We start from the raw sequence: 16,274 nt of genomic DNA on the forward strand, positions 1-16,274 counted from the left end.
CATATTGCTGTAGAATAAATCTCATTTTTTAATTTTAGAAGTTAATGATTTAAACCTTTTTTTTATTAAGTCTAGAAAAATGAAATCCTTTAAAAGAACTTTATAATAACTGAATAGTTTCCTATCGATGTTGGCATCACATCTGGCAATAATGAAGACAAATTAACAATAAGATCTTTAAAATCTGGCAATTTGATAAAGCCAAAGCATATGAAATCACTTCTCAGCACTTAGTCACTGGTGGTCTTGGTCTAATGAAGGATCAACTTCCTGTCTTGGACTCTGGTGTCTAAATTAGAGGAGGAAAATATTACTGCAATCTGGGTTCCAGGCTTCTGGCTCACAAACAACAAAGCTTTACACTCACTAAGCAGGAAAACTTAACTTCCAAAAATACCCTCTTGGAAGAATCTGCTCTTCTATTAACTTTCAATTTAGTTCAAAGAACTGACAATGGCAAAAATTCACACCTTCAATGATTAATATATTTTAAAACTTAATGTGTCATATTAACTCCTTTTGTGCCACTTACCTTGGAGAAGGAACTTTTTTTTTTAACAAAACAGGACTTAACAAAGAAGAATCCCACTTTCACCAATTGAATTAATCTGAATATAATTAGTTCATTTAATTGCTTTAATATATGTCACCTAATTTTGTCAATGACTCTGCCTTTTGTGGGTCTAATATGCCAGGTATAGAATGACATTTTGATCTGTTTAAATACAGGGGTCTCAAATTCAATTTACCGGGGGGCCGCAGGAGGCAAAGTCGGGGTGATCCTTGAGTGCGAAGTCAGTAGTAAGCCTTGAACATTGGGGGAGTTTGACCCAAACAACTAAAACAAAACAAGATTCCTCTAGGGCAGGGCCACAAAATGTTGTACGGAGGGCAGTTTGTGGCCCGCGGGCTGTGAGTTTGAGACCCCTGTTTTAAAATAAGGATTTTAAATAGTTCTACATGTTTTACAGATTTAATACTGTTTTGAATAAAGCTTTGATGACCAAATTAGGACAATATTTTGATTTGTAAAGAATAAAGCAGAATATATAGAATATATATATATATATATATATATATATATATATATATATATATATATATATGTATGTAACTGTTCACTCAAGAGAAAATAAATACGAATAGCAAACAATTCTATTAGGATCACATTATATATAACATGAAACAGTAGATGGAAATCCACTTCTGTTATAGCCATTATGACTATAAAAATGTTCAATAAACTGTTCTCTTGTTATAATTAAAAGGATGGTGAATGTGAAACTATTTGGAAAAGCATAAGGCATTCGACCACATAAGGCATTATGGTAATTAAGGAAATATGGTTTGAACAGTGATTTTAAGCAATGGTGGTTTTACTATATCACACCAGATGACTATTACAACAAATCTTTTTTGTTTGTAGCATTAGAGTTAAATGTTTGGTACATTTAATGTATCTCAAATCTTTGTAGCTCCTTTTTCACTTACAATGAGCTTTCACATAATCAGATTTGAATCTGAATTACACTAACACTGAGAGGTAGACAAAATGGCTTTTTTTGGGGCGGTACATATTCTATTGTGTTAATAGAATTGTAATAATTCTAAGTCATAATGAAGTAATAAAATAAAGCTTGTAGTGGTCGCTTTGGCAGTACAAATATTAAAATTGGAATGATAGAGAAGATTAGCATGGCCCCTGTGCAAGGGTGTCACGCAAATTCGTGAAGTGTTCTATATTTCTAACTTGAAATAAAGTGTCAGAAGTCAAAAAAAAATAAAGCTTTTAATGGTTTGAAAAAAGATATTGTCATTGGCACATAATATCACAATGACACATTATTAATGTGCGTAATAAAATGAGAAAATATCTTTTTAGCAAAAGTAAAATACAGATTTTAAAATGCTTTAGTACCCATTTCAATGAAAAGAAATCTGACATTATAAAAATACATAAAATAGTCATGGATTTATATAATTAATTTGCATACCTCTTTTCATGAAACACACAAGTTATAAAATAGTTTTAAAGGTACTCTTATATGAAAGTTAATTCCAGTATAAAACTTTTATAACGTTTGTAATTTTAGTCCATCTATATAAATAAGGTATTTTATTACATTTGAAATTCATAACTCCATTTTAAATCATAGTATTCTTTCTCTTTTAAATAAAAGTCCACTTGAGGTAGTATGTTTAAAACTTTTCTTTGGTTCCATTCAGTCTATGTGTCCAAGTCATAAGACTGAAAATTTGGAGTCCTGTGGTTTTCTAAAGTCTGTTTATAGGCACATGTGTGATTTTCTTGCTGAAATTCTGTCCTTTCTTTCCTATCTTCCTCTGATTCTGAGTCCAAGTCTGGAGAAGAACAAGCTTTCAAGTGAAAAGCTCTAGGCTGACCATCTGCTGGCTGTCCAAAGCTTGAAAGGGCATCCATGTATGGTCTCCTCAGAGGCTTTCCAAATGTTCCTGAAAGAAAGAAACACCATGAGCACTGTACAGACAAGAAAATTAACTAAATGCATTTCAAGTGTAAAGAACACCAGAGAATTTTGAATTTTTTTCTATAAGTGTAGTTTACAGTACTCAACTGAGAATAGATATGGCATTATGATGAGTAATTTTGGAATAGAGGATCTGTGACTTAAATTGATTTATCACTTGATTAAGTCATGGATTTAATTCCCTCATTAAGTATATCCATTTTCTCACTTCTCATGACCAACAGAATAATAACCATTGAGCAATGAAGCTACAAAATACAAGTGTTCTCAAATTCAAGCTTTTAGTACCTGAGAGTCTACCAAAATTCAGTGGGAAGGGCACTAATATAATAACTACTAGTTATCAGTGGCTAAATTCACAAAATTGCACTCAATATCTTTCAAAACCATCAATTTTCAGTGGTAAATTTAAAGTAGCATATATAAAGTTGATTTTTCATGATGCATACCTCCCATCTAACCCTTTCTTCTTTAGTTTCAGAACACTCAACTGGCTCAAATTCTTGCCTCAGTCAAATGAAAGGTATTTTCTTTTGTAAAAAGGGAATAGCAGTATTTATTTTGTTATATTGTGACAATACAAAATTTATTAAAGGTCAGGAAAAACTGTTTTAAAGGTCTTATATTTTTGTAAAATGAGACCAGGTCATGGCTTTTATCTGTATGTCTCCATTTTGTCAAAAGATAAGTTCTGGCATCTCATTGTCACCAGGTACAAAATGAGTCTCAGTGCCAGTCTGTGTCTACAAACAATATGGGCCAAAGGCAGGTCAGCTAGGCTGATGAGCCAGGTAAAAGGCATCTATTCTTTGACTGCGAGTCAAAGCCACCAGACATCCCAAACCACAATCATGCAGTGCACATGACTCCACCCCAAAGGCAGCTATAGCCCAAAACCACTTTTTCCACATGGCTGACAAACTGAACTCCTCAGCCTCTCCAAATTCTTGTCTTCTCGATGATGCCACCCACAGTGTTACCCAGAAAGCTCCTGAGGCTTAGTTATGGATTAAATACATAATCAAGTAAATTCCCCCACATCTGACTTTGCTTTTAGAAATATGTATACTAATAGGTCATGATAGTTTTTTAAAATATTTTTTCAACAGTTTTGCATTTAAAGCTCTCACTGCTCTTATATATGCAACTTGGAATATAAGTCCCAAGTCAAAGTATCAAATTATTAACTTACCCATAAAAGAATTATTCGGAGTAATTGAAGTTAATTCCGGATTTGGACTAAAATCTAAAGAGGACTTATTTAGACACAAATTTTTCATTCCAGGTCCTTCATTTTGAGAGTGAGTAGAACTGATCAGCTTCCGGACATGTGAAGGCCATCCTATTTCACTAACACTCTGTTCGCAGGATTCTTCTGAAGGATGAAGGCATGGATAACACTCCTTTTTCTTTATGTAACTAGATTCGTAGTGATCCATTAAAGATGTCCTTGGGTCAGAACTGCAACCTTTAACATTTTGGGACAATATCAGAAGACAAAGTTAACATTTCTACCAGTTGTTCAAGGAATCAGAAAAGATGTTAAGAAAAGGTACTACATATTTAATATATATATATATATATATATATATATAGTTAAGAAAAGGTATTATATACCTGTATGGTAGGTGTCAAAGGGATCTGGGGTACAGACACTTCCCTTGAGATATACAGGGCCTGGGGATCCCAAAAAGGGACAAAGAAATGGATCCACAGCAGCTTCCACATCTGCTTCACTACTGTTGTCGATATGGCATGTTCCTTTAAAACAAACATCTGAGTCACTGTACTATTCAACATTCCCTGCACTTTTGGCATTCGCTACTTTATAAATGCAAATTTTAGACAGAACACATTTTTTTTTTTTTTTTTTTTTTTTTGGTTTTTGAGCCACACCCGGCAGTGCTCAGGGGTTACTCCTGGCTGTCTGCTCAGAAATAGCTCCTGGCAGGCACGGGGGACCATATGGGACACCGGGATTCGAACCAACCACCTTTGGTCCTGGATCGGCTGCTTGCAAGGCAAACGCCGCTGTGCTATCTCTCTGGGCCCAGATAGAACAACATTTAGAGAAAAGAAACATACAGAAATTTATAGAAGGGTTTTCATAAAAACTATTGAGATCTAGGAATCAGTAACTGAATAAATTATTTTAACATCTAACTAAAAGAGAAGTATTTCATTAACCATTGAATGGTACCCTTGTTGTCAGGTCCAGGTTTCACCAGTGTATCACTATTGTGGCCGAAGCAGTTATGTCCAAGTCACCTACTACCATTTGTGCTGATTGCCTCCCATCCTCCAGACCAGGAATTTATTTAAACAAGACTTCTTAATACCCAGCTTAAATATAAATTAAGCCAAAAAGGAAATTACTATCATAATGCCATTAGGTGAACAAAAACAACTCAGAAGCTAACCTATGTTTGTTGTGGACAGAGAGGTGAGGACAAGAGAAACCTTGAAGCTTAGAGATGCTTGGTGGAGCGCCTCGTACTTGGGAATCCAGATGGAGCAGAGAGAGGTAGTAGAGGCAGGTCTCAGAGATAAGAGACCTTGCAGAATGGAACTCAGTATTGCTGGAGCCTTGATAGCTACTCTAAAAGTTCATTAATCAACTCCAGGGAATTCAGTCACTAGGATACTCTAGTTCTATTGCTTTAGGCATCTCTTCAGTTATCCCAGTTAAATTTCAAAACACTTGGGCCTCTGCTTTTTTACAGCCAAGTTAGATTAACAAGAATACCCTTTTTAATGTGAAGGTATTCCTTTCTATATCACAGCCATGCCAAGTGCACTATAACTGTTTAATTTTTGTCTCACCAAGAGAATATTCTTCACTCCCAACTATGGAGTCTGGTACAAAGCAGATAGTCAATAAATGCTCTTAAACAGTTTTGAGAGTAAGGTCAACAGTTTCTTTTTTTGAGTTGCTACCATATGCCAAGCACCATGTAGTTTCTTTCTATTATTATCTTATTTAATTTTCACAACTAGCTAACAAGAAAATGTTATAATTTCCCAAGAATACGAAGTGTTAGTAGTAGGTCTTGAATCCATCCTGTGCTCTCATAGAATGTGGTCTCATTTGGCATCAAAGAACATCTATGATAGTTATGTCATCTGTGGGAATTACACTTTCCTATAACCTATTAATATTCTTTGAGTACCCAAAACAAAGATTTTCCTAGTATTTAGGAGGGCATGATCTAATTTAATTTCACAGTTTTGCTAGTGATCTTGGGTCAGGTTCTAAATATGTTTAGAGTATCCAATTCTAAGGAAAAAAAAATACCCAAGCCTTCTCTATACAAATGTCTGAAAATAACTAGGTTAATGTCATTTTAAATGCTTACCATTACTGTCGTGTTGAGATAAGAAAAATCCACCTCCTGAGGAAGTGACAAACTGATGGTGGCTTCCACTTTCTGAGGACATGTACCCGTCCTGTCTGTCAGCTAATGTCCCTTGAGATGACAAATAACTAGGGATATCTGCCGGCAAGTTGGTCTCATCTGTAATCAAACAGCAGCATTTATTAACCATGAATGATTTGTAACTGCCCCCTAAGCTGTCCTGTGGAACTCTTTGTGCTGATTTCTATACAAACCAAATAAATCTAATGCTGCAGAAACATCTTGATGGTGCAAGTAAGGCAATTAGAGTGCTGCTAACCTGGGATATTATTTCATCCTTCCTTCCTTCCTTCCTCCCTTCCTCCCTCCCTCCCTCCCTCCCTCCCTCCTTCCTTTTGTTTGGTTTTGGGTCACACTTGGCAGCACTCAGGGGTGACTCCTGGCTCTGTGCTCAGAAACTGCTACTGGCAGGCTCGGGGGACCATATGGGATGCCGGAATTCGAACCACTGTCCTTCAGCATGCAAGGCAAATGCACTACCTCCATGCTATCTCTCCGACCCTGGATATTATTTTCTTTTTTTATCTCCTATTGGATGCTCCTTCCAAATTTCCAAATTCTCAATGTTAGAGCAGTTAAAACCTTAAAGAGGTGTCAGAACAACAGTACAGTGAATAGGGCATCTCCTTGCACATGGCTAACCCAGGTTCGATCCCTGGCTTCCCACCTGAGCACTGCCAAGAATAATTTCTGAGTGCCGAGCCAGGAGTTAGTCCTGAGCATGAGCGAGAGTGGCCCCCAAATAAACAAAAACCACCACCAAAAAGACTTTTAAAGATTTTCATGGGACAGTATCTAAGTTCTTGCTTTTGGCATCATTTCTTCCATATTCCTAGCTATATACTCTGCAGAAATCATCGCTCGTACCTATTAATCAAGACATAGTCCCTCTCCCATTAGTAACTAGAATTCTCCTTTGATGTCAGGGTTGGTTGACATAGCTGACATGTTGACAAAACAATAGCAGAGTTTGAAACTCTGCATCAAAGAACCAAAGAGCTGTTCCTAGTTCTTCATCAAAACCAAAGACATCATCAGGCAGTTTTACTCTGGGATTTGGACTCTATCTCACAACGGACAAGATATTCTGAGGCCATCTTAACAAAAACAAACCAAATGAAGCCAAGCCAAAGTTAATTTTTCAACATCAGCTTTTAGGGAACAGGGTGTTATTTTTTCACTGGTCATATTTCTACAAGTTGAAACAAATGAGTCACCATGCTGACATGGGCTCAAGGAGAAACACAATCTAAAAGCTCCCCTGGGGCCTCAAACACACACAAATGCCCACCACAGCAGTGCTGACCCTCTGTTTGGCACCTGTGTTGGTGATGCTGCAGTCCTCGTTCCTTCGCCTTGTGTGGTAAATGATGACCACCCACACGAGTGATGTGCCCACCACGCAGCAAACTACTGCGATAATCACGACTCCCACGGTGGCCCAGCCATCGTCATTCAGTGAGGAAGCTGTAATCTGAGGGGAGTCGCAGGTGGGAGTGGGGATCACACTGAGTCGAACGTTGCCTCTCTCGGTGCCCAGAGTGTTGGACATTTCACACGTGTATTTCCCAGCATCTCTAACATCGGAGTCTACAATGATCAGCAGCTGATTACCAGCTGCAAAAAAGTGCCTTTCTGTGACCACCAACGGGCTGTCATCCTTGGTCCAGTTCAACCTGGGAGGAGGGCTGCCACCAGCAATGCACTGCAGGACAGCAGTTTCTCCCTTGGTGACAGTACGGTCTAACAGGGGCCGTAGAAATGATGGTGTTTCTGAGGAAACAGAAATTAAGTTTTGAGCATCGTAAGAACTGGCACATGAATTTACCCAAACTAAAATCTCAACATTTATTCTCCCACATGATGTGCATGAATTTTTAAGAGGCTAACCATGTGTACACCAGTTGGGATTTTGTTTTCTGGCTCTCAGACAAGCTAAGGATAATATTTACAGCTTTTCTTTGTTCTCCCTCACTCTTGAGGAATGAGGAATAATGGAAGAGGAATGTCTCCCAGCATAGCAAGGTATTTTAAATATGTTCTTAAAAAATAGAAAGACATTAAAAAATGCCTGAGTATGGTGTTGGATAAGAAAAAAAATCAGAACACTTAGATTTTGAAAAGGAAAATTTGTAGTTCTAATACTCAAGTCTATGTAAAATTTTGAAAATAATTGGCATTTTTATTATTTGGTGTAACCAAGATTACTTCAAATATACATATGTGATGAACAGATTTGTGTTTTTTAAACTATCTGATAAGCCATGAACTTTATCAGGCTGGAGAATGGCTCAACATTCAGGGCAGGAGTGTATGTTCTGCAGATACCTAGACTTGAAACAGAGTCCCAGTACTACATGTTCCTCTTAGCATCACTAGTCACAATCCCAGCACCACAGAACTGAAGCAGTATCATATCACTGGGCCCTAGCACTAACTGAACCACCCAGCCTAGGTGGCTGAACACCCTTAAGGCCCCTGAGCAATGCTTCGGAGGCCTCAACCTGCACCCACAACACTCCTCAATTACACACTCATGATTCCAGACTGGCACAAAAATGTAGCAGGTCTTTCCCAATTAGTTGTTATGTTTCTTTTTAACTTGGATTCTTTCTAACTTTATAAATAGTAGAAACTACACAGTGGTTGCCAAAAAAATCTTTAAGAAGGTGATGTTTGCAAAGAGCAAAGGCATCAAAGCTTAATCTTGCTATAAGAATGGGAGCAAAACATTTCCTCAAAACAGGCAACACAATCATCTTACCATCCCCAAACTTAGAAAAGTAACACAAATCCAACTTCTTTTTTTTTTTTTTTTTTTGGTTTTTGGGTCCCACCCGGCAGTGCTCAGGGGTTACTCCTGGCTGTCTGCTCAGAAATAGCTCCTGGCAGGCACAGGGGACCATATGGGACACCAGAATTCGAACCAACCACCTTTGGTCCTGGATCGGCTGCTTGCAAGGCAAACGCCGCTGTGCTATCTCTCTGGGCCCACACAAATCCAACTTCAAAACTTGGAGAGGCCCCCTGTTCTCTCAAAGAAACGGCTCTGCCCTCTGAATCACCACTTACTTCTGGCACTTAGGGCCTTTGGGAAAACTACTACCTTTCAGACTAATTTGTCTCACAAATGGAAATGCCCATTTACCTAGAACAGTCAGGGTTGCGTTTGCAGAAATGCTGCCTGCACTGTTCTGTGCTGTGCAGCTATACACTCCGATGTCCTCAATCTTCACGTCCACAATAAAAAACACGTCGTCCTCTGGCATGACATGCATGCGTCTCTCCCGGGCAGCAGGGAAGTCTGTACCTCCATCTTTCTGCCAGGCTATCTGAGGGGTTGGGTGTCCCAGGGCAGCACACTCCAAGCGAGCCATGGCCCCGGCGCGGATAGTGAGATCCATTGGCGTCTTGGTGAATGAAGGAAGCACTGGAATGGGTTTTTAAAAAATGCATGAGTGCTATTGAATTTTGGAGAGTCACTTTCATTCCTGTTTTTGTAGGCTTACAAATATCCCTGACATAAGCGAAAACATGAATTATTTCTACCTACAAGACAAGGAAACTAAAGTTCAAATGGAAAGATTAAATGACTCCCTCAAGGTTACCTCGATACAAAAAACAATGAAATGAGGATGAAACACACACAACCCAATTTTCAGACTAAAGGTCTTTCTATTTTCAGCATACTTTTTAGTTTTCTCAGTAATTACCTATCAGATATTGGGCAAATCAATAAATCTCTTTGTAGCTTGACCATTTCCTTCATCTATGTTTTTCTTTTAAAGTCTCTCCTGACTACAACAGACTATGATGTTAGACAGACGTTTTGTCCTCTAATTTAAAATTCAAAATAATTCTGTCAGGCCTTGGCAATCATTTGTTAAATGAATGCATCAATCAATTACAGTCAAATCTTCTCTCAGGAAAGATATGATTAAGCAACCATGTGACAAGAATCTTGCCTTACAACCATAAACATTCTAATAATGACATGATTTTATTAATAGCGGTTAAAATTCATTGCATATACCGAGTACTTCTGTATTCCAGACATTCTGCTAAGTCCTTTTCACAAAATAGTTTATTTAGTGATTACCCAACATTGAAAAGTTAAGTACTGAAAATTTAGGAGCTTAAGTAATTTGAAATGAGTCACAGGGCTATAAACTAGAATGGACAGACTTAAATCTAGATCTCTGAGATAAAGCACTTGTACTTTCACACACTACACTTTGTGGCTTCTTCATCAGATGAGGACACTCTGACTCCTCAAAGCAAAAATACCTGCTTTATCTCTGTGCTATCCACCATGTTAAACATAGCATCTTTGACACAACTGCTTGCTTGGGTCCAAATAAGAATCTTACTGTGTAGAGTGAGAAGCAGAGAAAGGAGGACTGTGTTTAGGAACTATGAGAGTAAACCAGGCACTGTCTGCATGTAACAATTGTTTTGAAGATGCAAAAGGAAAATTCAGATCACATACTATTTACTGTTAGCTTGGCTTTGACAGAGTAGGATGAACCGAAGTGATTAGAGATGACACACTGATATTTCCCTTCATTGGCAAATTCCACACTGCGTAGTCGAAGAATGGTGGTGTACTCCATCACCTCGCCACCTTGAGCCCGGAGGTGTGCATAATTTTCCATTTCAGCATCATGCAGTAGTTCATTGTCTTTCTTCCAGGCAAAAGTCATTGGAGAATCACTGCTGCTGGCGGCTGAGCAGATAAAGCTTAAATTGGAGCCTTTTATTGCCGACTGTGTTTCTGGCTGAACCGTGATCTGGGGTTTAGGAAAATCATCTGTTCAAAATAGAGAGGAAGAAACAAAACAATTTTAAAAGTGCGGTTTGAACACCACAAAAGTCAAAACAAACAGCGGCTCCGATATTACCCTTTGTGTATGTTACACTGATGGGACAGCAGTCCAGTGTTGAAATGATACCTTGTGAGAGTGTTTATAAAGTCACTCATTCATTTCGAACAGAGACTGAGACCTATTGATCAAAAATTATTAATGGAAAGAAGGCTATTACTTTGGAACTATAGTTTATTCCACACTCCTGGTTTTCTTTTCTAAATATATATATATATATATATATATATATATATATATATAAAAGCAGGATACTGCCAGAGGCCAGAGGGAGATAGTTCAGGGATTCAGGCGCTTTCCCTACATGCGAGTTCAAATTCCTATGTGGTTTTTCTGAGCACCACAGAGGTGGTCCTGAGCACCATCAGCAGCATAATTAAAAATAACAAAAGTCAGTAAGTTGAATTTTAAAATAAGCGTAAAACAAGACATTTCCAGGCTTAAGGTTCTTTAAAGGCCTTAACCAGAAACTGCAAGTTTCCCATTTTCTGAGTAGTAGGGGCAAATTTAAGAAATGAAACATCAAAAATGATCTCTAATACAATAATACCTCATCTACTAAAAAAAATTGTATAAAATTTTTTAACCAAAATACTGTAATAAAAGAAAAACGTATCTCCAAAACTCACTGTGGGATATTGGCTACGGCCTAGTTTTGAGTAAACAGTCAAGCAGGCTGCAGCGATATGCTGTCAGGGCCACATTTTCATTCGAGCTATTTTTAGTGCTCTGTCACGTTTTAGAAGCTACCTTTTTGAATTTTAGTTTATAATAAGCTCAAAAAATAAAAGAGGTACGTGTGTATGTGTGAATGGGGTGTGATACTCTGGTAATTTCATTGCTGTCAGTTTCCAGTACCTGCCTGCAAGTTCTAATCAACACTTTCTCCTTCTGAATCATCTAAAATTCTAAAATCTAAAACAATGCTGACATTTACCAAGAAAGGAGTAAAAAAAAAAAAAAAAAAAAAAGAAACTATGAAGATTGTACTCCCATTTTAAAGTAGTCATAGAGTTACTATCTCAGGAAGAGAAGACTGTGGCTTTTGGGACATGGGAAAGGAACAGCACAAGCCCTTAAAAACAAATGCCAGAAACTTTATTTGGATCCAAAAATGACATCAGAAGTTTTATTTCTAGAAACAGTTGGCATTGTTTAATACAACTGTCTTAAAATATCCTTTCCTTATACTTAACTAGGCATTTATAGGAAAAACAGATTTAAATAAAAATTTAAAAGCCAATGTAAAATGAGGTTATGGAATACTTTTACACACATACTACAGCTTAAGGTGACAATTTCTGACCAGTTTTAAACACACATTTATTAAAAAGGCCTCCCTAACAACTAATATTAAGCAGATAAAGACTACACAAAGGAAAACTTCAGTGTCTGATTTGGAACCACTCAATAATTTTGGGCAGTATGGATACACCAAAATTTTGGGGTGTATGACAATAGACAGAAGACATTAGTCTTTAAATAGTCCTTAAATTTATCTTTAATGAAGTCAAGTCTTCTATTACTTATAATGCTTCTTCCGCAATAGCTTAATTCTTTTTCGCAGTTTGGTAATCACTAATCACAGCTTGAAAATCACTAGTTTTATCAGTGAGTTCCTGCTGTAAATCCCTGATCTTGGGAGGAACAGAGAGGAGAGTCCTCTTTTCAGGGAAACAGACTTGGGAAACAGGTTAAGAAGGGTTATAATGCCTTGAAACTGCCAAGATCAAATGTCCTTCTAATTCCAAACTAAACACCCTAATACCAAAATAGAGAGAAAAAAATATGAGAAAACTCTTGTCTATAAAAAGTAACACTCAACTGTAGACCTATGTCTATCTACCTTGGCAAAAATAAAACCTTTATTAAGAGAACATAAATGTATTCAAAACTACTGTTAAAACATAGGTCGGCCTCAAAAAGAATGGCTAAGAGGGAAGGAAGTGTAACAGCTATACTCACCACACACAAAGCCATCTGGGCTAACAGCAAAAATACTTCTTCCTTTTAGCAGCTGAGGATGGGCACAACTGGCATTTACAAAACTCTGAAAGTTGTTTTCCGCCACCCACTGTGGGAGCCATTTTAGCTGGCAATCACACAAAAGGCTTGATGTATTTAAATGCCTGAGGAGAGTAATTACATTCAATTTGTTTTGTATGAAATGCAGATTTCTGCAAGTAAACTAAACTCAAGTAAATATTAACAAAGCACTCAATGTGGAAACCAAACACACACATCCATGTAACAGACATTCTATAGTTCCTCTTAAAGTGCAAGAAACAGTGTAGCATGATTTTTAGTTGCTCTCCTTTCTGTCTTTACTAAGATGTGCTAATACTACCAAAAACTTACGATAAGATACTATACAGTTATTAGGCCACATCAATTCAAGTTGAAAGAAAAAGAAGCTTCTCTTTTCAACAAAAAACAAATAACCAACTCCTTTTACTATCTGGTATAAATATTAATATGAAGAATAAAGAATGTGGGAAGACAATAGTTTAAACCAATAGTTTATCTGTCTATGATTTATGTAAAACTCTTATAAGAAAAAGAAAAGCTTACAATTGCCGAAGTTTCTTCATTTGTGAAAATGCATTGCCCTGTAAGGACATGATTGCGTTGTCACTCAGGTCCCTGAAAACAACAAATTAGATAGATCAGTGATTGAGTGTAATCTTCATGGGACACTTTCTGGCATAGGTCAGCCTCTTACTGGCCACCAAACATTTGATGAGATGGTCAATTTTGCAACTTACATATGGCTTAACTCAAACCTTGAACAAGACCCCCAATTTACACAAAAATGAAACTTAAGATTCTGGGGTCCATCACTGAGTTTATTTAAAGAAGAACTAAAATGAATTTCCTACTCTAATTAGGTGACAATAGCACAATCATAGGCATTTGAAACCCAGGACTATGTGCCCACTATTTAGCTAATGATCAGTGGTGAAACCCGTATTTCTAACATGAAACTTCAAACTCATGAGACATCCTCAAAACAAATAATAAAAAGTACCTCAAAGCTATACTGGAAGGCTTGTGAATCTTTCTGCTCAGTATACTATTTTAATAAACTTTCTCTTCTCTTGCTTACACATTTAGCTAGAGGTTACAGTCTTTCACCAACCCCACTCATGGCCCTCAGCATCCAGGCTTGGGAGACTCCAAACTTAATCTAGGCATAAAACTGTACCAAGAGTTACTCTGGAAGAACTTGTTAAGTACCTATCTTTGTAGGATAAGGATATTTTACGAGGAGCAGATTCTGTAACAATGAGAAAGACTACCTGTATATTATCTCATATAGGTGATTGCATCCCTAAAAGCGCAAACTATTCTTCTAAGTTACTATAGCTCATTATGCAAATTTGTAAGACTAGTAATTTTTAAACACACAAATCAAATCATGCTCTTAGAAAATCATTAATGTGTAAGTTAATTTATTGTGACAGGCATTATTATTAAGTGACTTCCACATCCTCTAGCACTTATGCCTCATAGCAATCCAAAAGATGACTTTACAGACCTTGCTCAGCATGAAAGGGCATATAAAATTTGAACCCAATTATTTTCTACTTCAAACTCATATTCGTAATCATTAGCTTACTCTGATATGCACAAGCCACTACTGTAAAGACAGTAAAATATTCAGACAAGACATACTAGCTGGGAAAAAAGTAAAAATAAAATAAACCCTATTTTAGGCAGAACGTGCATAAAATGAAAGAACATTTAGGGCTGATGTTACTTTGAAGGAATCTGAATTAAGGTATACTCCCTATGACTGCCAGTCTGTTTTCTTTACAAAACAGATTTGGAATGAGACAAGTGACAACAGAAAACAGAGTGAAATAAATGAACATGGGCAGAGACAGATAATACTGGGAGAGTCAAGGTTTAAAAATTGAAGCAGAGGTTAATACTCCATGGAGCCACTAATTCCACTTTCCCAGAACTGGATGGGATCAGATGACAAAACACTTTTGGCTAGTTTCCTCTTGAAACTAATTTGTTTCAGTAAGTCTAGTAATACTGGTCCACCCTTCCAAATTCTGTTTTGCAGAATCATACTGCTGCAACCTGAATTGCTGCCCTGCCTGCATGGTAACAAAGCAAACCTCCCTCAAAAGTCATTGGGAAGGTGTTTCATAGATCATAACTAACCAATTCCTTCTCAATGAGCAGCACAAACATGTATTTTAAATTACTCTTTGAACATGTTAACAGACAGTAAATCATGGAGCTACGGTACCAGGATTCCTTATAGTGGATCTATTCTATACTGTTTTTCTACTTCTAATGTACAATTGTAAACCATATGCCCCTTGTTAGAAGCAGCTTGCTGGGTCAGTGTTCACAAAGGCTTGGCATCCTTCAAGACTCACTAGCTTGACTTTCTAATGGCTGAGACATCTGAGCCTTCCTTGAATGTCAGAAATGATGAGGAAAGGGATCAAGATTATGAAGGTTAGAGCATGCATGATGCTGGGCACTGAGCTCAGGAACCTTAGTTTGAGTTCTGCTTCTACAAGTTGTTAACTGATAGGCTAGCGGTGAAAGAAGACAGTAAATAAAGTGAGAAAAGGGGGCAAGCATTTTATAATTAAATAACAGCCATAACAAACCAACATTTTAAAAATAGTGAAATGTACATTACTCTAAAGACTATGGAGACTCTATTTTTAACATCCGAGTCACCTTCTCAATAAAATCAATAAGTATTCAAAGCTTCCACTTAAATTTATAATAGCTATAAAGTAGTTTCCTTGAAAGGCTTAAGTTATACTCTATATTTATACACTTTTAAAAAAAAAGTAACTAAAACAAAACCCAAAATGATACATAGCAAAGTCTTCAAATGCAAAAAGACGTATGTACTTATAGACTTCCATACATGTAGAGAGACCAGTTAGTAGGTATATAGATGGTAGAGAATAGGCCAATGTCTATGTGTATTTTACGGTACTGAGAAGATACCAATAGCGATAGTATGTTTGCTCTGTCATAATACATAATCCTCTTAGACTAATTAAAATAACTAAATTTGAGGTACTCACAGGTGTTCTAAAGCATCCAAACCGGTGAAGGCTTTTTTGGTAATAGAACGAATTCGGTTACCCTGAAGTATTCTGTGTAAGGGAGAAATATTTTAAGACAGTTAACAAATGACACTTAGGATGGAATAATTATTAAATGATTAATTTTTTAAAAATTATAAGAACTCCTTTTTATTAGGCATAGCAGAATGATTCTACCATATACTATCTTATAAAAATGTATCCATGATCTTTATTATGTACCTGTATGTACTTTATTATGTACCTTAAGTAATGGAGTTCAGCATAGTTTCAAGGCATTAGTCATAGAACCCAGAAAAAACTGGCATTTAATAAGTTATTCTAAAGGTTCAAATAAAGCTGTTGTTTTGGGTTCCACTTAGGAAAAAGGCAGAAATG

The 16,274-nt window shown here is 36.9% G+C and overlaps 1 protein-coding gene and 1 non-coding gene across 2 annotated transcripts in view; one reads left to right on the plus strand and one right to left on the minus strand.

Annotated features, from left to right (window-relative positions):
• Nucleotides 1-1,642: 1,642 nt before the first annotated feature.
• LOC126023663 (U6 spliceosomal RNA) lies at nt 1,643-1,747 on the plus strand. Its single transcript, XR_007500764.1, has one exon. It is a non-coding gene; the product is annotated as a U6 spliceosomal RNA (small nuclear RNA).
• Nucleotides 1,748-2,087: 340 nt separating this feature from the next.
• The window catches only part of LRIG3 (leucine rich repeats and immunoglobulin like domains 3), a 46,180-nt gene continuing 31,993 nt past the window's right edge, over nt 2,088-16,274 (minus strand). Inside the window, exons 10-19 of the mRNA XM_049783056.1 lie at nt 15,876-15,947; nt 13,378-13,449; nt 12,772-12,935; nt 10,413-10,733; nt 9,072-9,353; nt 7,244-7,696; nt 5,864-6,022; nt 4,125-4,268; nt 3,700-3,975; nt 2,088-2,472 (exon numbers count right to left, since the gene is read on the minus strand). Of these exons, the coding sequence (XP_049639013.1) occupies nt 2,228-2,472; nt 3,700-3,975; nt 4,125-4,268; nt 5,864-6,022; nt 7,244-7,696; nt 9,072-9,353; nt 10,413-10,733; nt 12,772-12,935; nt 13,378-13,449; nt 15,876-15,947 (2,188 nt within the window). The 3' untranslated portion in view covers nt 2,088-2,227. The remainder of the gene's footprint in view (nt 2,473-3,699; nt 3,976-4,124; nt 4,269-5,863; nt 6,023-7,243; nt 7,697-9,071; nt 9,354-10,412; nt 10,734-12,771; nt 12,936-13,377; nt 13,450-15,875; nt 15,948-16,274) is intronic.

The sequence above is a fragment of the Suncus etruscus genome, chromosome 11 (assembly GCF_024139225.1).
Source record: "Suncus etruscus isolate mSunEtr1 chromosome 11, mSunEtr1.pri.cur, whole genome shotgun sequence".
NCBI classification, from domain to species: Eukaryota; Metazoa; Chordata; class Mammalia; order Eulipotyphla; family Soricidae; genus Suncus; species Suncus etruscus.